Genomic DNA, 26,301 nt, shown 5'->3' on the forward strand with positions numbered 1-26,301 from the left:
TTCTCTAACTCATGATGACCCTCCTACCTCTGCCTCCTGAGTGCTGGGATTAAAGGCTTGTACCACCATGCCTGGGTTATATTTTTTACATTTGAGAAATAAACATTAAAGTTTTTGCTTTAATCATACTGAAAATGGTCAATTTTGACTAAACTTCAGAAGTTAAACTAATAAATTGTTACTAAGAAAAAGTGCAAAGAAATGAAAATGAGACTTCAGATTCTGAGGACAGAGCTAAGTGGGTAGGGTGTTTCCTTGCAAACATGAGGACCTGACTTTGATTCCCTGTTACCCACAGAAAATGCTGCACACGGTGATGCACATAGGCCTGTAATCCCAGCATTGACAGGTGGAGACAGGAAGATCTCTGACTCATCAGCCACATACTATAGCCTAACTAATGAGTTCCAGGTCAATGAGAGACCCTGTCTCAAAAAGAGGTGGATGGCATTCCTGAAGTTAACACCCTAATTGTCTTCTGGCTTCGAAACACACATTCACATAAACATACTCATGTAAACACATGTGCATGCACACACACACAAAGTATACACAAACATACAAATGAGCTTTCAAATGAGGCCTTACTTGTAACTGTATTAGAACTTTGGAATTTACTAAAGCCTTAAAACTTTGGTAATACCTGTGGGAAGCATATCAAATTGCTGTTTTTTTAAAATGCCTTTTTCTCCATTATGATCATATTTTGTCTTTGTGGCTGGAAAATATTTATTTTTCAGTTTTGAATGTAGCACCTCTCAGCAGACAGATATGCAGTTGCTAATTAAAAGATTCCATTCAGTAACCTGCCAGCATGATGCATCAAAGGGGATTTCTATTAAAATATCTCCAAGGTACTCATCAGCAAACTGTACCCCTGGGACTTCATTGCATTTGTGTATACTTCATATGTTGCCATTGCTGAGGGCACAGTTTAAGATTGGAGAAGAAAAAGAAAATGTGACATGTCTGCCACCAAGAATATCATAAGCAACAGAGATCAAAGGCACAATTTCACTCCTCAGTGTGCACAGTCTAACTTGGATTATGAATAAAGAATGATGTTTATTGTCAAACTTTTAAATTTTATTAAATGTTTATGGTAATGCATTGAATGAATCCCAGGCCTACATAAGTAAACAAGCAGCTGTTTGTAATTTGCATTTTATCAGTTTTGAAAGAGCACAATGTACTTCTCACATCTTATTTTCAGAATTTGCATTTTATCATCTTTGACTATCCCGTATACAGTATGAAGTACTTGAATGTCTCAATCTTTGAATTTTCATTTTTCATTGTAAATCAGGTGATGGCTGGCACTTTTCTCTTTTCTCATTATTCTCTTCTCTCAACCTCCAAGTTTACTTGCTCCCATTTCTTCTTGGCTCTAATAATAAAATATACAAAATATGTCATTTGCTTTACAACCTTATTCAGGGTACCAATAGTTCACATTCCTTTTATTAAATACTTACACAAAACCTAAAGGCAGAACAAATTAATTATATTGTTTTTCATTCATGAAATTTCAAAATGCCATTTAAGCTTCCTCAATTTCCTTTCAATCCTTATTGAAGATTGAATTTCAATGGAAATAACATTGCATAGGAATCCACATTTATGGGACACCCAGAAGGAACATTCCATCACATGGAGACAAGCATTACTCTATTCATACTAGCTATATTACTATCAGAAAGGACAATTCTGATCAGAGTGGCATCAAAATTTCTAGTCACTGTCAGCTTCTAAAACTTCATGTAGAAATCCATACACTCAACACTTTCCTCTACTTTCTCATTACATAATATTACTTGCAGCAACATCTTCCCAAAGGACCCCTCTACCCCATTTACACTTCTGTTGTCTTGGATGCCAGAGCCTCAAGGGAGTAGACTAGTGGCAGCTTGTGTTTTCTGCCTCCTTTCCTCTAGACATCCATCTGTCCACTGGGAAATGTCCACCCTGCTGCTCTCTGTCCTGGCAAGAATATGTGAGGGAAGAAATACAAGCTAATCTTTCTCTTCATATTCTGAGGATGGCAACAATATTTATACAGTCTGAGTTCAGGAGTTAAGTATTGCTCAAGCAAATGCATATAAAAACAAATTTTACCAATTGTTAGAAAATAGCTTTATAAAATAGTTTGTGTCTCTTTAATTACTGAATCTAAGTCTTCATTCCTCCTGATGTAGATATGTAGGCAGGCCTTTTACACAAATTCAAACTAATTCAATTATTTCTGTCATTTCACTTTCATAGTTCAGTCACATTTAAGGGTTTCCTTAGAGTTTTGTTCCTGACTAACCTTGCTACTCTTGGTCCTAATTTCTGGGACTGGGGCAGACATGAGACAATGATTGCTGCTGTATGATATATGATGGAGAGAGAAAATTTCAACAGACTTGATATGGCTAACTCTTGAATGATGAGTCATATAAACCAAACCCAAAGTTTACCCCTTCAATACGCTGCCTAAACACCTCGGGGTGTTGTTCAAATGCAGATTCCAACACAGCAGGTATAACACAAAGATTCTACATATCTAATGATCTTCCATGTAATATCCTTGCAGCTAAGCCTCAGAATGTACTTTACTTAACAAGGATCTTGTCTCTGGGTGGTGGCTGGCTCTCCATTTGTCTCTCTGTCAAAAGTAATCTACTGAGAGGATAGACAAAAACCAACCCCACTCCTGCAGGGCTAAGAACACGAACAGCTTTCTGATGCCCAGTGCTTCAGTTTCAGCCAGCCAGAAGAATCTGAGCAGATTCACTGATCCTCTCTCCCAAGAACTTGCTCTTACTAGTGGCTCCTATCTAACCTTGACACTTGCAATTCTCAAGAAGCTGTATCCAGATGTCTCGTCTAATACATGGTTTGCTTTTTCCCTTACTCAGAAGTTTAATATATCCTTCCATGCATGCTCAGAGCCTGTGCCACACAATGGTTGGTATGTTTCAAATTCTGAAGCAGTGCCTCCTATCTTAGATCCTTTTACAGATGCTACTGAATTATTTGGGTTGGGAGGAGAGAAGGTTACTGGGATACAACAGTAATAAACTGGGAAAGGGGTAAGAAAAGAAAAACATCCCTAATAGTTCAAATAGCATCCCGCTCTTAAGGAAACCATAGAGAAAATGTTATAAAAGCAATCTCTAGTTTCTTCCAGGATTATCATTAGGTCTTTACTCTTTTCCTTTCTCCCTCCAAAATTTTGTATCAGATGTAAATTCATATCAATTTGTGAGACAGTGTAATAAAATAACACTGTACCAGTGTTCTTCTGCAGTAGAATATAATTTGGAAGATGAGGCAAAAAAATTACATAAACAATTGCCTCTGGTATATAAACATATGAACATCTCTGAGTCACTGTTCTATTCAAACAAGGTTTTAAGAAATACTGTGAAAGCTATTTGCTTTGGGAAAGGGAAAGTACTCATATCTAGATGCATTTTGTGGCTTGTATAATAATTTATAGTTTTCAGGGGCTGAGGAGATGGCCCACCAATTAAAGGCGCTTGCTTGGAAAGCTTGCTGGCCTGGGTTTGAATCTCAGTATCTACATAAAGTAAGATGAACAAAGTGGCACATGCATGTGGAGTTTGTTTGTAGTGACAAGAGGCCTTGGAGCACCTACATTTTTTTTCTCTCTATTTAAAAATTAAATAGCTATTTTTTAAAAAAAAATTATAATTTTCAGACTATTTTTAAGTTGTTCTATATTCATATAGATAATGATAATTACCAATCTGGATTTTTTTTTGGAAAGATTCAGGTATCTGAGAAGTAACTGAAATTGTTTTAATTTTTGCAATTTTCCAAACAGATTGGGAGAAGGCATCGCCTTGTTTACCAAAAGAACCACCTGAGAGCAGAATCCCTATAAACCTTTATAACCTGAGGAAGTTCCTTAGCATCCCATAACCTACCAGAACACAAAGTGCAACAATAGTGAAGACAGTCACCTGGTACCTCCTGGGTCATAAAATCCATCTTATGCTCTAAGAGCTTATATTTGTCTATCATGGATTCATTAGAAGTTTAACTTCTTTTCTGTGCCCAAATATGATTTTGTATATCTGCATTTTACTATAGCAAAGTGTATCTTTTAAAATATTTCATTTATTTATTTATTTGAGAGTACAAGAAAGAGCAGATATGGAGAGAATGAGTGTACCAGGGCATTTAGCCACTGCATATGAGCTCCAGACACATGTACCACCATGTATGTTTGGCCTACATGGGCACTGGGGAATCAAACCTGGGTCCTTAGGCTTTGCAAGCAAGCACCTTAACCACTAAGTGATCTATTCAGCCCCAGTGTGTCTTTAAATATTATATAATCATTACATGCCCATTGATGAGACAATAACTATGTAAAAATGTTTTCAGATGATATAAATAGTTAAAGAGAAACACAATAAAACACAATAAAATTAAATTACCATTATGCAAGATAACTACTCAACTGCTTTCAAGTGTAACTAAGTAATCAAATATCTTGACATTTTTATTTATTTAAAATTTCCTAAAATATATTTCTTGAACTTGAAAGCTTGTTATTTACTTTCAGGATTTCATGATATATTACTGTTACTAGAAAATCTTTACCTGGATATATCTTTTCAGTTTTTGAATAAGTTTTTGAAAACGGAATTCTTCTTCTCCAGGCTGAACCATTATACGACATTGACATATGTTTGTCTGAGGGAAAGAACAGCACTATTCTTAAATGTTTACCAACTTGGAAATAATAATCCAAGAGCATTTTGATTTACAAACATTTCATCAATGAAGATATTCTTAGAATGTTTCATTTTACCATTTCTAAGGTGGTACGGAAACAAGTGAGTTTAAGGCCACTTAAGTTATCAGTGAATATGCTGATGGATTTCAGTCAGCTATTCATTTCCTCAGCTAAGGTTCCCTCCTATGAGGCTAACCTAGAGGACAGGACAATATCTGGATACAACCAAAATATGTCACTGCCTTGCTTTACTATGATATTTTTAATATACTACTTGGCTAATATTTGATAAGGTTTACTTTTGAAACAGCACAACATGGTTCATACTAAGCCCTGTTTCCTTCCATGAAGTGCTTCCCAAAATCATAGCAATCACTGTGATGGCTATGCCAAGGCATTCCTATGCTAACTTGTGGAATAAACACATATGCTCTCACATCTGTACATGTCCAGTATTATATAATATTAATATATTTGTATTTATAAGAATTAATAGACAGATTTGGTTCTCAAACTGTGATTCATAATGATACTGAGAATTTTCTTTTTTCTATATTGACATCTGCACTAATAACATAAAATCACTTCATCTAAATCTAGAGTTTAGTAATAATGTTTTAGTACTCAGTGTATTTTTCATAAACACCATGCACAGTAAAATAGTAATAATGATAATAATATCATAATTCTATGATAACAACACTAAACCACAGTTTTGCCCAAGTATATCTGTATTTACACATCTCTGTATTTATATACCTCTATATCATTTTATTCTGAAACAAATGAGTAATTTAAGCAAAACATATATTTAAGTTATTAAAGCTTCTAAGAAATATATATAGTCATTGCTTATATTCCCAAAAGTTCATAACAATTGAAATTCCACTAACTACACTGTGAAAATGGAAAGCTACAAACATGAAATTATGGAGACTTAAATGACATTTTGTTAAGCTCAGAGCTGAAACCCAAACTTCAAAAAGAACAAAAATTGATCTAAGGAAGAAAAAGAGATTCTCCCCTGTGGACTTGTACCTCCTGACATACACCATGACTTTGCCTATTACATGATGAAATGATTTAGAAGCAATCTATGCATGGTGGGAGACATGAGCTGTTGCCAGAGTACTGCAGTTAACCCCAAACTAACCCTCTCAGAAAGTAATCATGATGGCCTTAAGGAAAGCCAAGGTACTAGTCTGACAGTGATAATTGAACAGTGAACTTAGTGGAACAAGAAAATGTCAACCATTTAAAAACAATCCTCCCCATGAAATAAAGCCATCCAGAGGGAACAAAGTGCAGTGCATTGAGCCAAAGCTCTAGGGAGGCACGATGTCAAGTCATCTGCACCCAACATGAGTTTTCTTCCATATCCTTTAAATCATGTACAAGACTGCTGACAGAAGAAATCCTCTGGCTCATTTCTAAGATGTTATGGTGATGATAGGCCAGGGAGAAGAAGAAGTGAGCGAGAGCAATAAAGATCAGGGGATCCACGAGGAAATTCCATGGAAATACAACTACAGTCAAGAGTAAATGACATCAGTAAAGAGCCTCACCTGCACAGAGGTTGAGCTTAGACTCCCTGCTGGCATCACCTTTATTGTAGGACCTGCTGGGGGGCCTGCTGCGAGGAGGGGTGTTCAATGTGATAGTCCTCACAGCGTCTCTCTGAACATGGACATAGGAAGCATTCTCAGCATTTCGATTTTTATTATGATGATGGTAACTCGTTTTATGTTTGGGATTTGAGGTGTATGCTCCTGAAATGTAAAGGCAGAGATGGAGAGGGTAAGGAATAAAATCAGCTTCTTTCACATCCATAACTAACATACTGCAGTAAGTATTTAGTAGAACAATAGAAGACAGTGGGAGGGGACTAAATTTAGAGCAGGGATGACTTATAAAGTAGCAATTATGTCACATGACAGTGATTTACTGTGTGGGGAAGACAGTGGGAGGGGAATTAAATTTAGAGGAGGGATGACTTATAAAGTAGCAATTTTGTCACATGACAGTGATTTACTGTGGGTGGTATAAAGTGTATGATATTTAATTTCTTTTCAAAATTAGAACACAGAAATTCCAACTCCATGGATATTTTACCTCTTCGCATTCCAGAGCCATGAAAGTTCTTTGGTTCATCATAAATCCATTTTCTTTTCTTCACACCTTTAAAATGAGGCTTCCTTACTGGCTGGACATCTTTCACTTAGAGAAGATACAAATTTTTACAGTTTTTATGGGATGCTTTCATCTAAAAATTGCTGAGGTGATAATTACATATCTGTGCACTCACATGTCAAGCAAAGGAAAAATATTCCACCCTTAGACTTTATTTCTTAGAACAAAGCATTACTCATTTTTAATTGTCAAAAATCTCTCTTGGAAATAATAAGAAAACCTTGAGTAAGTAGCTTTCCAAAACTGGGGGCTCTCTCAAGAAGCCTGTGTGGAACCTTTTAAAACAACACAAACTTGCATTCTAATAATCTCATTATGATGTTAAAGAAATTTTTTTTAATTTTTTATTTATTTGAGAGCGACAGACACCGAGAGAAAGACAGATAGAGGAAGAGAGAGAGAATGGGCGTGCCAGGGCTTCCAGTCTCTGCAAACAAACTCCAGACGCGTGTGCCCCCTTATGCATCTGGCTAACGTGGGACCTGGGGAACCCAGCCTGGAACCGGGGTCCTTAGGCTTCACAGGCAAGCGCTTAACCACTAAGCCATCTCTCCAGCCCTTAAAGTAATTTTTATAATTGTTATTTTCAAAATAAAGCTTTGTGTGCTTTTAAAGGCAACACCACTAGTTCCATCCTTTAATAGTTAAAAGTACAGATAGCTTGGTTGAGCACGACAGAATAAGCAGAATCCTTAAGTGCTTCAGACTATAAAATTTTCAGCATTTACTTGTATTATTTCCACTAAAACTTCCATATGCATTTTCAATTTTCCAGGAATATTAGAGGAACATTTTTTCTAAAAAATCTTAATCAAATTTTATAGAGAAGGATATTGTGCTCTTCACAAATGGCTACTGTACAAAGAAAATAAGTATCATTGTAAAGATCACAGTAGCCTTCTGTGATAGAATGGAGGATCTGTCTTTATCCTTGCTGTCAATCTCAGCTGAATCTTTATTTTATAATGTAATTTTTATTTATTATTTGAGAGAAGTGGGGGCAACTATACAGAGAGAGAATAGGCATACCAGGGACTCCAGCCAGTGCAAATGAACTCCAGATGCATGTGCCACCAAACATATCTGGCTTAGGTGGGTACTGGAATATCAAACGTGGGTCCTTTGGCTTCACAGGCAAGTGTCTTAACCACTAAGCCATCTCTCCAGACCCTCAGCTGAATCCTTAAATCTTCATTGAAGACTAAATCAAGGCTGCCTTCCATATTTCATGCCCCATCTCCACTCCCTCACCACTAAAGCAACCTTCTGGGGAAATCATCACAGATACCCTTCAATGTCTGAGAACTAAGACTAGGAATGAAACAAGGAACAGAAGGGGGGAAGGAAGGAACCAGGAAGATCCACAAGTCTTCAATGTACCAAGAGAGGTATCTCCAAACACTGGATACCAAGGAGAACCCAAATCAAGAAAAACCATCCAAAAGCACAATAAAAGTTGGCAATATGTTCCACTGTGATAAAATAGAGTATGTTATGAAGTGACTCTTCTGGTTAGGTAGTATATTACTATTCTAAAGCCTAAAATAAACTAGTGGATAGAATTTACTGGGACTTATAATTCACTGTCAAGAGTTAATAGAGCAATATTCAGGCTTCAATAATTTTAAAACCATTCTTTTAAAAAAATTCTGATGCAAATAAACAAAACAAATCCATGATAAAAGAAATGTATATAAACCCTAAACATGACAGAGCTAATGTCTTACTTGAAGATGGGTCCTCCTTGCACTGTGAACTGATATTCTCAGTAGCGTTTAGTACATGCGTTGTAGGTACTAGTTGGGTAGCAAGGGAACATTTTAGATGAAGGCTGTCCTTGTTATCTTCTAAAGGAAATTAAGAACATGAAATATCAATACCAGAAAGTGAAACACTTCAGTTGTCAATTCCCTGTTCTAATACCTTGATGGTCACACTGCTACTAATATGTGGTTCATATATAGGGATCTTATTTTTGAGAAAGCATCATAAAAATTTCCTAGATGTTATACTCTCACTCAAATACCAGGTAGTAAACAGTGCTTGAAGGTTGGTTTTCTGCATAAATTGGACCTTATTTAGAAGATGGGATTTATCCTTGTTAGATGAAAGATCAGATGGGTTTCACAAGGGTTCCTGCACAGTGTTCAGTCCATACACCCATTCTCTCACATGACTTGGTTTACTAACTTGGTTTACTTCACAACTATAACATACCTTACACTGTGACTTTTAATTGGCAACTAAAAGTGGAGATTTATATACTTCATATCACACTTTTTATTTTTCCCTCTCAGGTGCTAAAACTTGCACTTCATACCCACTCAGTACAACTAGAGCACAGCCAAACTCAGCTCTGAAATAGTGCCTGTGAAGACATGAGCCAGCAGTGGGCTTTGCAATTGTGAATCTTGAGCTCTGCTCAGGTGTAACCATTTGTTAACTATACTGAAGACATGTCCTCAAGAAAGTTTTTAAATTAAAAGAGCTGCTTCTGAGTTGAAAAAAAAAAAACTTTAAATTTTAGTACATATGTCATTTGACCGCAAAAATAATATCACTGGTGATATGTTAAAGTCTCCATGAAAAATAAATAAATAAATAAATGGCTTATTTTACATCAAGTGGGCTCATTTAAGTTTCTGAACATATCTTAAAGATAACAACTTTAACTTACTCTGTTCCTTGCAAGGGACTATCCAATACTCTTCCCACAGTGATGATGTTATAAATGTGTGCCTATGCAACAGAAAAGCTGTATTTTAAAGTTTACTAATTCTAGTTAAATTTAGGCAGTCATACATAGCTGTTAGCTACAAAATTAATATAGCTTAAGTGTGTTTTTGATGGATTAGGCTAAACTTTTCTATCTCTAAGTAAAAGAGAGAGAGAGATATTTATATATAAATTTATGTTTAATGACACAAATTTATGCTCCTATGCTTAAGGCTATTTAACATGGAGAGAATGGTAGACAAAGTTGGTTGACATTTGCTTTTAAAGATTTTATTTTAATTTATTTACTTAAGAGAGGGAAAGAGGGACAGAGAGAGAGAATGGGCACACCAAGGATTTTAGCCACTGCAAACGAACTCCACACACATGCACCACCTTGTGCATCTGGCTTATGTGGGTCCTGGAGAATCAAACCGAGGTCCTTCGGCTTTGCAGGCAAGCACCTCAACTGCTAAAACATCTCTCCAGCCCCTTGTTGACATTTTGTAGAGTGTGTGTTAAGTTATTTAATCAGAGGACATCTGGACTTTCAGTGTATGACAGAGGTGCCCAAGACAGAGATGCCAGCTGGAGACTTTAAGCAAAGTAGGGCAGCACAGAAGAGATCGTTTATGGTATCTTTTCACTTTTCAGGTTGCAGTTATCAATTATATAATGGGAAATCAATCACAAGAATAATTCTCTTCACAGTGTTCACAATGTTTTCTAATAAAATTCAGTCACTCTGATATAAGTTAGAGAAAGAAAACTGTAAAGGACTTGGGAGTGCCACTTAAGAGAGCCAACAACTTTAGAGTTAGCAAGACTCCTATAAATTATGAAGTCCAAAAGACTAATTCTTCAGACTAGAAGACAGGTTAAAAAGCTTAAAGAGGCATAGGTAAAACAATTAAAGCAGAGCCCTGACTGGAACTCCAGTGCTCTTGACTCCTATTCAGCATTTGCCTTAATTTATTACCTTCGTTTTTATATTAGTTTCCATAACAACTATGATTTATGTTTAATTTATCCACACAAGTTACAAATGGGTCAGTGTTATTATAGAATGATTCATTACCTTTGGTATTCAAACATTTCGGTATGGTGCTCTCTTTTTCTTCAGCTAAAGCTTCACTTTCATCTACTCCAAGAAATATGATCCTTTGTGGGACATAACAGTCACCTCCTAGAACACAACCTTATTGTCAGTGGTCACAATAGCAGAAAGGGGCACACAGTTGCTGGTCAGTACAGGAATGTCTTCTACAATATCCCTTTTGTCCCCTGTCTCAAAACTCTTATCAGTGATGCCATTTCCATAGCTCTACACATAACAGACATGCTTAAATTAATATGTGTGCTTTGGTGTATGTGTATTTGAATAACCAGCAACTAAACCTTACATAGATAACTGCAAGAAAACTTACATCAGCAAAAATAATTTACTCCTTTAACTCATAACAATCTTCAGAAATATCCAGAGTAAATATAATTTGTCTTCCATAGAAAATATTCAGATTTCTAAGTTTGAGCACATGTAAGTAGTTTGAATGTAAGGAAAATCTAACAGAGGAAGATACTACATAAGTCACCTGAAATAAGCACAAAATTAAGTTGCTATCTGATCCCATAAATGTACAAAGTGAGACTCCAAAAATTCAGCAAAAATGTCACTTGGGAGTCAAAAGAACTGGTCAGAGATCCTAGCAGCTGTATACTGCTTGTGAGACAGATACTGGAGTTAGGTCTCCCCAGGACAGAGAGATCCTGGCACCTAGCCCAGGCTCTCCATTGAAAGCACACACAAAAAGCAATAATTTAGTAATAACCACTGCAACTTGAGGGTGGGGGAACACAATAAACAGCACAGATTACATCCCTTTTAACAAGCCCTCTAAATGATCCTGGACAATCAAGGTAGGCTTCTGATAGTCCAGCTGTTGCCAAAAGAGAAAGTTCTCTTGGGAAACAACTTCAGTCATACACTATATATTTTAACCTTGTAATGCCCAGAATCTAATGACAACTAAGAAGGTGTGGCAGTTACAGTCTCCTAGATGGGATAAAACACCCAACCAGAAGCAGCTCCTGATGGAAGCTTCATCAAGGCAGGGAAAGCATAGCAAGCAGGAAGCCTGGGTCACATCTCCATCAGCAGGAGGAGACAGCCCAGTGAGCTGGCTCTGAACATCCAGTTGACTGGACTAATAACAAAATCTGTCCTCAGTGACACTCTTCCTCAAGCAAAACACGACCTGCCAAAGGCTCCACAACCTTCCTCAGTTGCCACCAGGAGAGGACCATGTACTCAAAGCACATGAGCTTACTACGGGAGACATTTCACTCAAATCACCACTGAAAGCACACTAAGAAACAGACCAGTTGATGGGAAAACTAAAGGGAACTGGAAGAAATCTAAGTGTTGCCTGAAACAAGGTAGAAAAAAATAACATGAATATTATCAAAGAGAGGACTTTGTGAAAAAGTTAGGCAAGACATAACTAATTTTAAAAATTATATAAAAAGAGTAAACTTATAAACCATAAAAAGGTGAAATAGAAGGCAAGAATTGAATACATGGAATAAAATCAGAGAAATATAATTAGTAAGCAGGGTACAAAATCAATAGACAAGATCCAGATGCATTCAGAGTAATTGATAAGACAAAGCTAATTTTAATGGGTTAAAGATTTATAATTACAGTAAAGCAATAAAAAGGAAATCAAGAGACCAAAGTTCACATTAAAAAAAAAAAAGGCATTCAATATGACAGGAAAATGCGAGTGACACTGAGGTAGCACAAGCACCAAGAAGGTTAAAATTAAGATAATCCTTTGCAAAGAAGGATACAGAATGACAGGGCAAGCTTTCCCAAAAGAAAATGGCTGTGTATGCCTTTAGAAGACATACACAAGGACATTCAAAGTACGGTCTACCAAAGCCCATCAGTATTCATAGTGTTGCATGTTTGGAGGAGTTATACATACATGCAAAATGACAAGAAATTTGAATTATTTTTGGTTGCACACAGTCCTCAGTGAGGTACAAGGGTCAGCATTTTCATTTCTGTTTATTTATGCAGAGATGATCACAGGGTGTAGAATTTAGGAGGCCACAACACAATGAAGGCAATGACTCTAATTTGAAGACAGCTGGGAGGAATTTGAAGCCCCGAACTGGCACTTGTTAGTACAAAATCCTGAGGAGGATCATCTTTGTTTTGCCCTTTAATAAAGAAAACACAATCCAACACAAGAAATAATTTCCATGATTAAATATTTTAATCTATGTAATGTATGTGTGTATATGGATGAATGTGTGTATATATATTTTGCTTGGGAGCAATGATTCCATATTTGCTAATTCAGGCTAACTTTACTGGGAATTATGAGGATCCTCTCTCTCATACACACTCTCTTTGTGTATGTATGCACAGAGAGAGAAGGGAAAAAGTGTGTATATATTTATCTATATTATATTTTATATTTATACATGTTTATATTTATGCATACATACATATATAGGCACAATTTCCATAGATATATATGTCTACAAATAGAAATGGCACAGCAATATAAAAGAGTTACTATATAATAAGACCATAAATAAGTCTCATATAACTTGTGTTAAGACTAAACAATCAAAAAAAGCCTTCAGACTAGACATTTCTACCTATGTGCAGATCACGTTCTGCTAATTTATCCTTTGAACACAGAGATCAAAGTAGTTACCAGTGAGAGGGTACTGCTGACTTGGGCAGGAATCAGCCTCTTCTATTACCATAAACATGGCTATACTGATGCATGTGGTTGTGAAACTTTGCTAAGCTGCGTACTTTAGAGTGGCAACCTTTTTCAGTTCAAAGCTGAAGAAAATCTTGAACTAATATGACTAAAAGCAATGATTCACATGCTTCCCTCCAAATCAAATATGGGCTCACTTTTATTTAATTTTCAAGCTAATCCTCTCAAACATATTTAATCAAGTTCTGAACTCTCAAAAAATCGCATCGCAAAGTTAGTGTGTACTATTCTCATGCACCGACATCCAGGAGACTCTTCAGTTTGAAGACAGTATGATAACACCTGGGGAATCAGCCTAACTATACCAGGAACCCAGCAGTCCAGATAACTAAGTTTAACACCTTTGGTATTGTTGTTCATCTACAATGTTATTAGAGTAACACAAGAACAATGACATTATTACATTTTTAAGACCAAACAAGTAGGAAATATAATGGTGACGTCACACATGAAGCAAGTTTACTTTGATATAAAGTATTAGCTCATCAGTTACTGAAATAGCCTTTTATTAACTAAAAAGTTCACAGATTTAGTAATATTTCACCTAGATCTATAATTTGAACACATCAAGGTAAATTCGCATTATTTAGAACTAAACCTTGTTGCTTCAAAACAACCAAACAATATTGGGTATGCAAACATAATAGAGGAGAGGGGAGAATCAAGTTTGTACCCAGAAGAAAAATGCTAGCAGAAGAAAATAGCTGAAAATAGAGGATACAGGAGCTGCAGAAAGCATCACCAATATACCTGAGACTCACAGATATTTTTGATAATTTTCTCAACATCCTTTCTGTTGTGTGTATGTGGATTGTTCCTGTCAGGCATATCCTATCCCCTTCTCAAAAAAGCCTCCATACCTCTTCTGTTAGAGAATGGATTTTCCCATTGTGTATGCTAATAGGCAGTCTCAAAATGTTAAAGCCATAATATACAATCAGAATATGTGTGTTCCTTGGTATTTAAGTGATACATATATTTAGGTATAGTTGCCTTAACATGAACTTAAAGTATTTATTAAATGCCTCCCTTGCTTATAGTGCTATGACAGAATATTACTGCATAAGTTTACTATGTGTATAAACTATGGCCTGAACTTGAGCCTACACACAAACACACACTCACAGCACACACACACTACATCAGCACAAGCACCACACCACACTACACCAGATTTCTCATCCAAATATGTTAAATGCAATGTCTTTTACACTCAGTACAAATTCTCTTAAGGGATTTGGTAGAGATACCAGCCTTTCAGAGCATCTTATTTTGTGATGCATCTTTAACCCCTGTAACACATAGGAAGTAAACAGGAATCAATGACACAAAACAAGCAATGCTATCATACATACAGAATCACCTAGCAACAAATTAGCTCACCTCCATTTTCAAAAGCAGCAATGTCAGACCTTAGCTTCCTATCCAGTGATGATTTTGCCTCTCCTTGCCTTTCAATTAGGCTAAATTTCGTTGGAACTGTGAGACCATCCCCTAAAAAGGAAGAGAAAACAAACAAAAACACACCTCAGTTGCCAGTAGTGCTGAAATAGAGGATAACATAATTCAGGATGAAAGATAATACAAGCACTGTTTGCATAGTGGTCTGATTGATAATCAATATGTAAGTGCCTGAACTTTAAGCAAACTTTGTAATTAACAAAGCAGCAAGAAAGTTTATTCTCCTCTTTGGATTACTAACTAAATGACAATTTAAACAATCTAACCTTGTTGTATATCAATAATGCATTTATTTTAGTTGATATGATAATTTGAAATATTTCTTTATTTCTCATTATCCATTCAGCAAAACCTATTAGAGTTACTATTGATTATACTAGGATAATCTAACTATTCTCTTAGTTTTCCTTATACATCTCAAAATAAACTATTTCCAAAATAAACTATCAAAGACAGAGAAATAAGACACAACAACCTAACACAATATGAGTTTCTGAATTGCATCTTACACTAGGAACAAAAAATTACTAGCAATAAAAGGTACTAATTTTCTAACAGGTGAAATTTATAGGAGGGACTTGTGAATAATAATAATGTATCACAGGGAATTATTTTGATATTTATCCTATAGTTATATGATATAAATATCATGCCTTTAACTTACTCTGACAGTTGAGAAAGTAAAAGCTATGTGTATTTTTAAGACAGTAAGTGACAATATTTGGTAAAATATTACTGTTTGGGACTGAACAGGGTATATAGGAAATAACTGAAATGAAAAGTAAAATCTTATAGGGTTTTATAATCATCCATTTTAATATTTATTGATAACTGCTCTTTTTCTTTTTCTTTTTGTTTGCTGTAATATTTTCCTCATTTTGAATCATCAGTGCAGGCCTACCATTTGACACATCCCAGTGTCTAACACACTGTTCTACCACCCCATGATCTCTTGCTGCCATCTACCGCCAGCTATCTAAATAGCAGGCTGCATACAAGACCGCCCCCGCCCCCTCCCACACACCCCGTTTAAACACTCTGGAAGGTACTGTATCTTGCTTTCAGCTTGAGAACTTTTCCAGGTCTCTTCTTCCCTCCCTTCTTTTCTTCTGAGAAGCAAGGTGCTCAATTATGTTTTACTATTACAAAATGTGCGTTGAAACTCACTTAATGGCAAGTGCTGTATAAACTCAAGACATTCAGGGATTTTACCCCCCTACAAGTATCTAGTTTTCTGTCCAGAATAGAAAGGTCTCCTCTTGCTTTCAATGAAAACATGTTCACCAAGAGCAATACCAGATCCACCAAAGGAAAAGTTTCATGGAGGAAAGACAGAGCTTGGAATGTGTCCACCAGCATCGCTCAGAACTGCCTGATTGACAAAGGACATCCATACAGTTCTGCCTTGACTGTCACTGCCTTTTGTCCTTCTTGAGCTAGTAGATTACATCTTCCATTCAAAATGAAAAGTCAAGGTCAATTTCACAGGAGGCTTTATTTCAGAGACAAAGAGGTAAAAGTAAATTATTTGCAGCATTACTGTGTGGGGTGGAGCCTCACCTGTGTTTATGAAATCTATTCATTCTGTGACTCCCCTAAGAAAACACTATTACAATAATAGCAGCTTTTCATAGGAAACTTGGGTCATCCAAGAAAAATGCTTCCTTCTTATGCTCTAATCTGATCTCTTATTTATCATTTAATCCTGTTCTAGTGCACAATGTAGTAAATAATTCACAGTCCATTCATCAAGAATCTCTCACACGTCACTTTCGATGCTGCCTTCTTATTTCTTACCTTCTTGCAATTCACTACCATCTTCCAAGGGCTTTTCCAACTCTTTTTCCACTGCATGAGCCGTGCTTTTAGATGAGGAAATCTCGGGAGCACTGTGGAATCTATAGTATTCACCTAGTCTCCCATGAGAAGAGAATAGTTAGTATATGTATCAAATCTGTTACTGCAAAAGCCACAAATGTTTGTTGACTTACCAGATTTATAGCACATCTCCTTTATTGATCGTTTTTCTTCAATTTCTTCAGGAGTCTTTGTCCATACACTGGAAGCATCTACAAGATGTTATTTTAAACATTAAATGGGCCCAATTAACCCGAAAATATGTAAATTAGAAAAAATCCAAAGATTGTTTTCATGGATGGATTATTCTTTTTCTGGTTATAGTCAGGACATTTACATATTGGTAAATGTTCAAGATGCTACCATCCTAAGGACTGTAATCAGTCAAGAAATAGTAAAACAGCCAGGTGTGGCAGCCCTTGCCTTTAATCCCAGCACTGAGAAAGGGAGGCTGAGGAAGGGTTATCATTGTGAGCTCAAGGCCAGCCTGAGGCAACATAGTGAATTCTAGTTCAGCTAGAGCTAGAGCAAGACTCTACCTCAAGAAAGGGGGTGGGGGTAGAAAGGAATAATAAAAGACAAATTATATGTTCTGTGTCTTGAAAAGCTGAGATGCTAAGACTCACATCCTGGGATGGTATTAGTGGCAGAAGGCTTAAGGGACATGACGTTGCAAAGGATAAAAGTATTAGTACATAGTTCTATGTGCTCCTAAGTACTGAAACTTGGTGGCTGATACCCCACAAAAGGACCTATTCAAGGGCAGAGACAGACAGCATCTTTTGTTTTGCATGTTTATCTGTAGTTTTGCAGACTGGCACTACCACGCTGTGATGATATGGGAGAAAAGACTAAGAGGCAGAAGACTAGGGTCCTCATCTTGTTCATACATCCTGTCGCAAAATTCCTGTCAGAAGTGATGCAGATGGCAGTGCCTTGAAGTCATAGGCAGTTCTATGGATACTTATAGCCCTGAGAATTAAATATTAAGCCAAATAGATAATAGATGTATCAACAGATAGACACACGTGCATCAAGGTGCTTTGCCTCCATTCTTTTATATAAGGTTATCAGTCTCTTTCCAAGCACCTGTGCAGATTTAAACTGAGGATTCTCTCCCAGTTGTCACACAACAAAGCCTCAATCGAAACAAATACAAGCACTTGTAGATATGGAATAAAGTAGAAGAAAATTACACTATTAATGACATTAACATACTTTACCCAAATCTCCTTATATGATATATCATTCACCTCTAATAGCCAAACAAGTATGTAAGGAATGGTGTATGGTATTTTTAACGTGCATTATAACCTGGGAAAAGGTGTGCTAACCATTCTGTTCTTCTTCCTCCTCTTCTTCCTTAAAGTTAGTTTTTAAAACTAAGGGATGGTGGATGGGTCGTGATATGTTCTCCAGGGTTTTCAGAGGCTCCTGACTCTGAGCTGTGGATAGATTTCCTTCCTGACTTTCTTTCTGTAGTGTGATATCTGCAGAGAAAATGTGACATTTCAGTTTCTTTATGCCCCTATTTGAATATATTCAATGATAACCATTATTTTCCTGATTATTAAAACATGTCCATTTTTAAAAGATAATTACAGCTGGGCATGGTGGTACACACCTTTAATCCCAGCACTTGGGAGGCAGAGGTAGGCAGATCACCATGAGTTCAAGGCCACCCTGAGACTACATAGTGAATTCCAAGTCAGCCTGGGATAGATTGAGACCCTACCTTGACAAAACAACAACAAAAGATAATTAAACTTACTTAAGTAGTAAACTATCACTTGCACTTCATGAAAATATGGTACTTCATAGATTTCATCGATATTTCATAGTCATGATAATGACTTGCTATAACACAACCTTTGTGTTTAGTATAAATTCTTTTGTTCTCTAAACTCATAATTACTCAATCTGGCTAATTATTGGAATCATATAATGAAATTATTCAAACTATCTTTGGGTTATCTGCTTTATGAGTTTCTGATTCTGCTTTATGAGTTTCTGATTGATCGGGTCCAGATTCAGGCCTGAAAATATAGTTCTATTTTTTTAATGTCTCAGGAAATTAGGAAATCAAACACGGTGGGAAACCACTGATCCACATCAATGTTTTTTTTTTTTTAAATTTTATTTATTTATTTATTTGAGAGCGACAGACACAGAGAGAAAGACAGATAGAGGGAGAGAGAGAGAATGGGCGCGCCAGGGCTTCCAGCCTCTGCAAACGAACTCCAGACGCGTGCGCCCCCTTGTGCATCTGGCTAGCGTGGGACCTGGGGAACCAAGCCTCGAACCGGGGTCCTTAGGCTTCACAGGCAAGCGCTTAACCACTAAACCATCTCTCCAGCCCCACATCAATGTTTTAACTCACTGAACCATTCACTGGGGACAGAGATAGTTCATAGGTTGCACCTCACCAGGTACATTGTTCTGATAGGTTGAAAGCAATCAATTCTATTCGACCTTCAATTCTTACATGCATTTTCCCCTAAAATGTGTTTGCCTGAGAGCCAGACTGTTCATATAATAGCCTTTACATTTCAAAATGAAGGCCTTCCCCTATAGATACCAAAAGTTGCTATAGAACGTTGTCCTAAGATTAATCATGATGTTCAAATTTCTTAAAATTTAAAGAATTTTTTCCCTTTTCTTCATTCATACACATCTTTAACAGGAAAAAGTCACAGTGTCATACACAGAACTAATCTTAACCACTGGTGTATGTGTGGGAAATGGAAATTAAGGTTGCACATGGAATTAAATTGGATAATTTTAAATTGGCAGAATCCATGCTACAATGAACTGAATTTTAGTTCATTGTTGAGTGTGGTGGTAATTAAGAATAATTTTGAATTTATTTCTGGACTTCCATTAGTAAATGTATCACTTGAGGATAAGGCTTATCAATGAAATGAGAAAGTATTTAATAAGTAAGGGAAAACATGAATTAACACATAAAGATTTTAGTTTTTTTTCCCCGTATATTCCAAAGTTTCATCATTAGCTAGAAAGAAAATCTGTATTGAGTTATCCAGATAGTGAATGTGAGAGTCAGATCTTGTAGCATAAGAAATAAATCACATCCCAAGTAATTCATCCTTTTTTATTCAAAATAGTTTATCAAATCATCCTAGTTGGATAATTGTTTATTTCATCTGTTAGTGATATTTCCATAGCATCTGGATGGATGGATAGATAGATATAGACATATATACACTATTATAATTTTATGTGCTTACTGGTCAGTTCCATACCTTCCTTAGGAACAACTAGACAAATCTTTTGACCATTGTGTAATGGGTTGTCATTATATTAGTTTTATAAGAATTCTTTACATATTCTAGATACAAGTCCTTTATTAAAAATCTTTATGGCATTCCATGGTTTGTCTTTTCACTTTCTTGAAGCAATAAATGAATTTTGGTTTTTTGAAATGTAATCAGTTTCTGATTTTGGAATCCAATTTTGTGTTTTCGAGGTTGTTCTTTTAGTTCCCTACCTTAAAAGGCTTTGCATATCCTGGGGATTCTTTCTAAAGTTTATCCATTTAGCTCTGATATTTTATTGTACACTTTTCATTAATAATTATACATGATATGAATAATAAATTCAACTTTTTTGTATGTGGCTGTTCTACTCAGAGTAGACTTTCTGCCACACTAGAGCTGAGAGGTAGCTAGAGGAGGGTAGCTCAAAAGCCAGACTTGCTATTCTTACTGTGCTTCAGTAAGCTTTTCAAACAGTGCTTAATTTGCTGTATGACCTTGGACAACTTCTAGAAAAAATAATGAATATATATATATATTTCCAACTGTGGTTATTTCACAACATCATCTGAAAGCTATCCTGTGGTCACTATATTTTTAATGTAAATGGAATTATTTATGGGTTTGCCAAGCTACTCATGAAATCAGAGCTAAAACAGGAATAAAAATTTTAGTGATTTTTTTTTAATAATTCACTACTGGGCTTTGTTCCATGGCATAATTAAATCAATTTTTTACTAACTAGTATTATGAAATAATTAATATGAGTCCTCCTTACTTATGAAGAACTGACTATCCACTCTCTTGGCAAATATCAGAGTAGTGCATTAGTTGTCAGCATTCAACTTATAGCAATTACCTTGGTTCATTGATTCTGCAATAAGAGCTACCTGAGACTAAGTAATTTTAAAGACAAGAAACTTATTTCTCAGAGTTATGAAGGATGGAATGATGTTGACAAGTTTTGGAATATGCTGAGAGCTGTGTATTTCCCAGGCCATGCCTGGAAAGGACAAACTTTGTTTCCCTTCATGGCCTACAGAATAAGAACATAAAACAATATCAGCTCTGTGTGACATTCTTCCATAAGGGCCTTAAACCTGTTTCTGAGGAAGTATCCTCTGACCTTATTGCCCAGTGGCTCCATGTTTTACTCTCTTTCACAGGAGATGAAGTTTCAACATAAATCTGAAAGGGGAACAAACAGTCAAACCATAACATAAACAGAGCTCTGTTGCCCAGGGCTTGGTACCTTGGTCTTGTGATGGGGGTATAGCATTAATAATCTTCAGGTGTGTTTTAAGTCATTGTTTCATTGTCTTGATGAGCAGACTCTGGCAACTAGAAGGATGGGCATGTCATTAAGGTGAGAGGGGAAGAGCAATGATATAGATGATTTGAGAGAAATGGAGTAAAATCATGATGTTGTAAGCACATTAAGTATGAAATGTCTGTTAGTCATACAAAAGTTCAAGTTGTAAGTTGAACTCAGGAATATAAGTTTTGAAAGGGGGGAGGAAGACAGAAAGAAACAGAGGGAGGGGGAGAAAGTTGGATATATAAATTTCAGTATTAATGATATATGAATTGTACTCAAGCCAATAAAGCTGGATGAAAGTACCAAGAGAATAGACAAAAGAAGAGCCAAGTCCTAACTCCCAGAACACTACACATGATGAATAACTAGCAATGGTGAATGACAGCAGGTTAGAAGAAAGAAAAAGAAGACAAAGATTTGAAGGATGAAAAGGTGACCAAATTGTCCAAATCTTCCTAATACTACAAGTTATACAAGGACTGCTGTCTTTTTGAAGAATTTTGTGTGTGCATACATATGCACATGCACTTGTGTGATCCCTAGTGCTTTTCTGGAGGTCAGAGGGGCAACCCCATGGTGTCAGTTGGTATCAAGTTCTACCTTCTTTTATAGAAGCCCACTTTCCTTTGCTTCTGGGAAAGCCAGTATAGCTGACCCCATGAAATCTTGGATTCTTCTGACATCACATCTCACTACCATAGACATGTTGAAATTATAGATAGATGTGGCACTTAGCTTTTGCATTATATGGATGCTGGGATCAAACTTGCATAGAAAGATACTTCAGACTTTTATAAAGAGACTTTAGAAAGAGTAATGTCCCCAGCTCCTGGTTGCTAGATTTAATACTCTGAATGTCACAGATTGAAATGACTGAAAAACCTGATTATCAAGGAAATAAGAAAGAATAGAAAGAAGAGAAATATTAAGTTATAAGGAAGAATAAATAATAACATTAGTGAAAATAATTGCAATGAGAAAGAAAACAAAATAGGCTGGCTGCTTGTGAGAATGGAATGAAAGTCGGGAGAATATTTTTAGTAATTAAAGAGATAAATGATTAAGCAGAAGTGATTATGTAGGAGACATAAGGAATACTTGTTGAATAAGTGTCGTTGGGTGGACAAGAAAGGATAACACCTGGCTCCCGAGTGGAAGAATCTACTAGGGCAAGGATAGCAGTTTGTCTCTGATAAGAGTGAGGAGGAAGCTAGTGCAGGTGTTAGTACATGGGTAGATATGGCTGTGGAAATCTATGAAAATTCTCTTCACATTACTTCAGCTTTTCAGTTACTCAGATAAAAGGTCACCATCTGATATAAGGAGAAACTGGAAGACAAAACAGAAGGGATGCAATGTAATAATAATATTCTGGGAGAAAACAGATGAACCTGAGGACTACCATGTAGCATGACTGGAAGTTAGCATTGCAGTTTACTTTGAAGTTTATGATCCAGAATTTAGCCCAGCTGGGCATGGTGGGGCACACCTTCAGTCCCAATACTTGTGAAGCAGAGGTAGGAGGACTGCTGTAAGTTCAAGGCCAGCATGGGACTACAAAGTGAATTCCAAGTCAGCCTATGCTAAAATAAGACCTTACCTTAAAACAAACAAGCAAACAAACAAACAAAAAACAGTAAGGTCATATTTTTCTGTATCCACGGGCAGTTTAATGGGTGCTGGAGGCACATATGAGGTGGAGAGTTATGATGGCAGAAAGTAAAGAGTGTTTGAGAGGTATCAATTACTGAGGAAAGGTAAGAGAAAATGTCAAGCAGCAAGGGACTGAGAAGTAAAAGACACAGAGAAGTTAGTGTGATGAGAGTTCACTTATTTTAATATTGAAATTATCAAGGAGCAATGCAACATTACTAATATGGTGATAATAAGCTAGGAATAACATGTTTTGTAAACAAGGAAAATGGACCAAGATAAACATAGGCTAAGGCAAAAAATCAAACAATGCTGGCTGGAGAGATTGCTTAGTGGTTAAGGTGCTTGCTTGCAAAGCCAAAGGATCTTGGTCCAATTCCCCAGGACCCACATAAGCCAGATGCACAAGGTAGTGCATGCTTCTGGAGTTCGTTTGTAGTGGCTGGAAGCCCTGGCGTGCCCGTTCTCTATCTCCCTCTCAGCCTCTTTGTCTTTCATAAATCAATCAATCAATCAATCAATCAATAAATAAATAAATAAATAAAATCCAACAATGCTAGGGAGCAACTAGTTAATATCAGGTTCATGCTGGTGGTGGTAAGGGAGACTTCTCAGAGAATAGTTTGATATTGGCATGAAGACTAAGACCATCTCTCATCTCATCTCATCTCCAATACTAGTAGTTCCTGAAGAGACCCTACCTCGAAAAACCAAAAAAAAAAAAAAAAAAAAAAAAAAAGCTTTTGAGATCCATTCCACTGGAGAAATTTGGTGATAATAGCGGGAGAGTGGAGTTGCTGCAGTATCATGAAATCCTTGAAAACATCAACTTCTCCAGCAAAGTTCTTGCTATTCACTGCTTTTGTGTGTGATGCCTTCTGTCACTATATTAAAGCTCCTCACAAAAAAGTCTCAGTACCACTTAGCTGGAGTGAACCATGCTGTGACTTGAGGAGAAAAACTATTGCATTTTCTCCCTACATGAAGGCTTGGGCGGAGCCCCAGCATACGGCTGCTCTGATAGAAGAGGAAGTATATAACCTAGGGAATGCATGTCTTTGGCCTCTCCACCAGGAGGCAGATTTTTACACTGCTCCCTTCATCATGCGTTAATGAGCTACGCCATTCTGCTGCTTTAGAAGCATATTATAATGCCATATATCCAGTCATTTAAAAAATATACTCATGCTGGAGCGATTGCTCAGTGATTAATGCATTTGCATGCAAAGCTTAGCAACCTGGGTTTGATTCCTCCAGTACCCACATAAAGCCAAATGCACAGAGTGGTTTGTGCATCTGGAGTTTACTCGCAGCGGGGAGAAGCCCTGGAGTTTTCTCTACCTGTCTCTTTCATCTCTTAACTCTCTGCTTGCAAACAAATAATGTATAAAAATATCAAAAACGTATACTCACTGCTACTTGGTGGCAAAAACAATCCATTGATATTTCGAGGTTTGCTGTGGTAAAAGATACAACTGATCTTCACACAACCAAGTGGTTGAGTTTCCCAGAAGCATGAAATGCTGCAGTTCTGCTAGATAATGAAGATGCAGGAAAATATGTTCAGATTCCATATTCATAATAAATACAGTGCCGCAATGCAATGTAGCAGAAATAACTGCAGTGAAGGACTTAGGGTCATCTGCCTTTGACCAGTTTGACCATTCCTAAGTCATTAAGACAGGGTAAGGAGATAGATCCAATCACATTTTTTCATATTTCTAAGAATTTAAATTGAACAAGGTGAAAGACACTTGAAATTCAGTAATGATAGAAAGAACCTATCTTCTGTGTTGTGTTATAAAGTCTAAGCATTATCAAAGTAAAATGCTTTTAACAAAATGGCAATATTGAGTAATTTTACCTGCATTTCCATGTGTCTAAATCTGCAAAGTGGATCTAAACATTTTTTCTCTCTCCATAATGAGCACACAGTATCACTACCAAGGGCCTTCGCGCAGTGTCGGAATCGGCACTGGGAACCCTAAAAAACAATACAGTAATGTTAGTGTTTAATGACTAGAGACTGCTTATCAAAGGGATTAAGACTATAAAAATTAGAACAAAACCACACACTACCAATACAAAAAAAACCTGTAAATTTTAGCAAATCAATCCACTGTTAGTAAGAAAATGGTAAGAGGGGGCTGAAGAGATGGCACAATGGTTCAGGCACTTGCCTGCAATGCCTAACCACCCAGGGATCAATTTCCTAGTACCCATGTAAAGTCAAATGCACACAGTGGCTCATGCATCTGGAGTTCATTTGCAGTGGCTAGAGGCTTTGGTACACTCATTTTCTCTCCCTTTCTCTCTTTTTCTCTTCAATTGCAAACAAATTAAATTATACAAATTATAAATAAAATAAAGAAAACATGATGAAGAAACAGTACACTATGCCATAATTTGCTCACAAAATGTTTTGTACTTCAGACTGGTCAACAGAATTCACTAACAACAGAGATTCAAGAGCAGTAATACTCTTGATTACAATCCAGTGACAGAGAACCCATTTTCCTCTTCCTAAGGAAAGTCAGACAAATATTGCATAAGCATTAGCCATATTCTAATTGTGAATAGAGTCTCTATCAACTAATATTTTGTTAGCTCATCTGTTTTCTTACTCCATATGGAGATGCTGTTAGTGTACTTACATGGAGAGAGTGAATGGAGCATAAACTTTGTGCTCTTGTGAGTTTGTAACTAATGACCACATTTTGCATAATACACATGCTTTATAGCCTTGTTTATAAATACAAACAGTTTACAAAATATATTCAGTGTTCTTTCACACAGGAAAAACTGCAGGCTACTGTCTCCCTCCCACACAGGTGAATAACAAACAATGAAAACATCCCATCAAACTCCCTCCCTCTATCTTTGACACATGTCCACACTTGTTCTTTATTCTTGGTCTCCTTCTACTTTTCCCTGCACTTTCTTCCCCTTCAAAAGTGGGACTGTGTACTCTCAAAATACAGGACACTGAACCTTGGCTTTTGTAGACAGGCAAACTGCTATTTTACTCTCTGCCTTTACTTCTTGTCCATAGTCACAAAATGATCCACTCCTTTAGTTTCTTCATTTGTTAAGAAGTGAATAAAGTTACAGTAAAACATTTGTGAAGTACTGTAAAATGTATTCAAGGTAAGGTATAATGATTGCTGCTACTTTTATTAATCAAATCATTAATTTCTTACAAACTTACTATCCATCAACCACTATGCTTGTCTTTAGAGATATAAAGAGAAATGAGCAAACAAACGAACAAAGCCC

At 36.5% G+C, this 26,301-nt stretch overlaps 1 protein-coding gene across 2 annotated transcripts; it reads right to left on the minus strand.

The window, feature by feature from the left end:
* Nucleotides 1-1,200: 1,200 nt before the first annotated feature.
* C6H12orf50 (chromosome 6 C12orf50 homolog) lies at nt 1,201-24,901 on the minus strand. 2 transcript variants are annotated; one of them, XM_045151418.1, is made up of 12 exons: nt 24,890-24,901; nt 24,439-24,559; nt 18,114-18,269; nt 16,914-16,991; nt 16,720-16,833; nt 14,845-14,955; nt 10,737-10,844; nt 8,671-8,787; nt 6,866-6,970; nt 6,319-6,522; nt 4,618-4,710; nt 1,201-1,387 (listed from the first exon to the last, which is right to left on the minus strand). In XM_045151418.1, exons 1-12 carry the CDS (start codon nt 24,899-24,901, stop codon nt 1,362-1,364), a joined length of 1,245 nt encoding a protein of 414 aa, XP_045007353.1. In that variant the 3' UTR covers nt 1,201-1,361. The 2 variants fall into 2 exon arrangements, with proteins under 2 accessions (XP_045007353.1, XP_045007354.1); XM_045151419.1 differs by lacking the exon at nt 8,671-8,787.
* Nucleotides 24,902-26,301: the final 1,400 nt, after the last annotated feature.

The sequence above is a fragment of the Jaculus jaculus genome, chromosome 6, assembly GCF_020740685.1.
Source record: "Jaculus jaculus isolate mJacJac1 chromosome 6, mJacJac1.mat.Y.cur, whole genome shotgun sequence".
In the NCBI taxonomy this organism is placed as follows: Eukaryota; Metazoa; Chordata; class Mammalia; order Rodentia; family Dipodidae; genus Jaculus; species Jaculus jaculus.

Coding starts and splice junctions, on each gene's coding strand:
- C6H12orf50 (XM_045151418.1), bottom strand. Junction 8,788..10,736: donor GAAATGTTTGAATACCAAAG/GTAATGAATCAT, acceptor TTCCTTTAGAAG/ATAACAAGGACAGCCTTCAT. Junction 4,711..6,318: donor TAAGCTCAACCTCTGTGCAG/GTGAGGCTCTTT, acceptor TCTTTCCCTCAG/ACAAACATATGTCAATGTCG.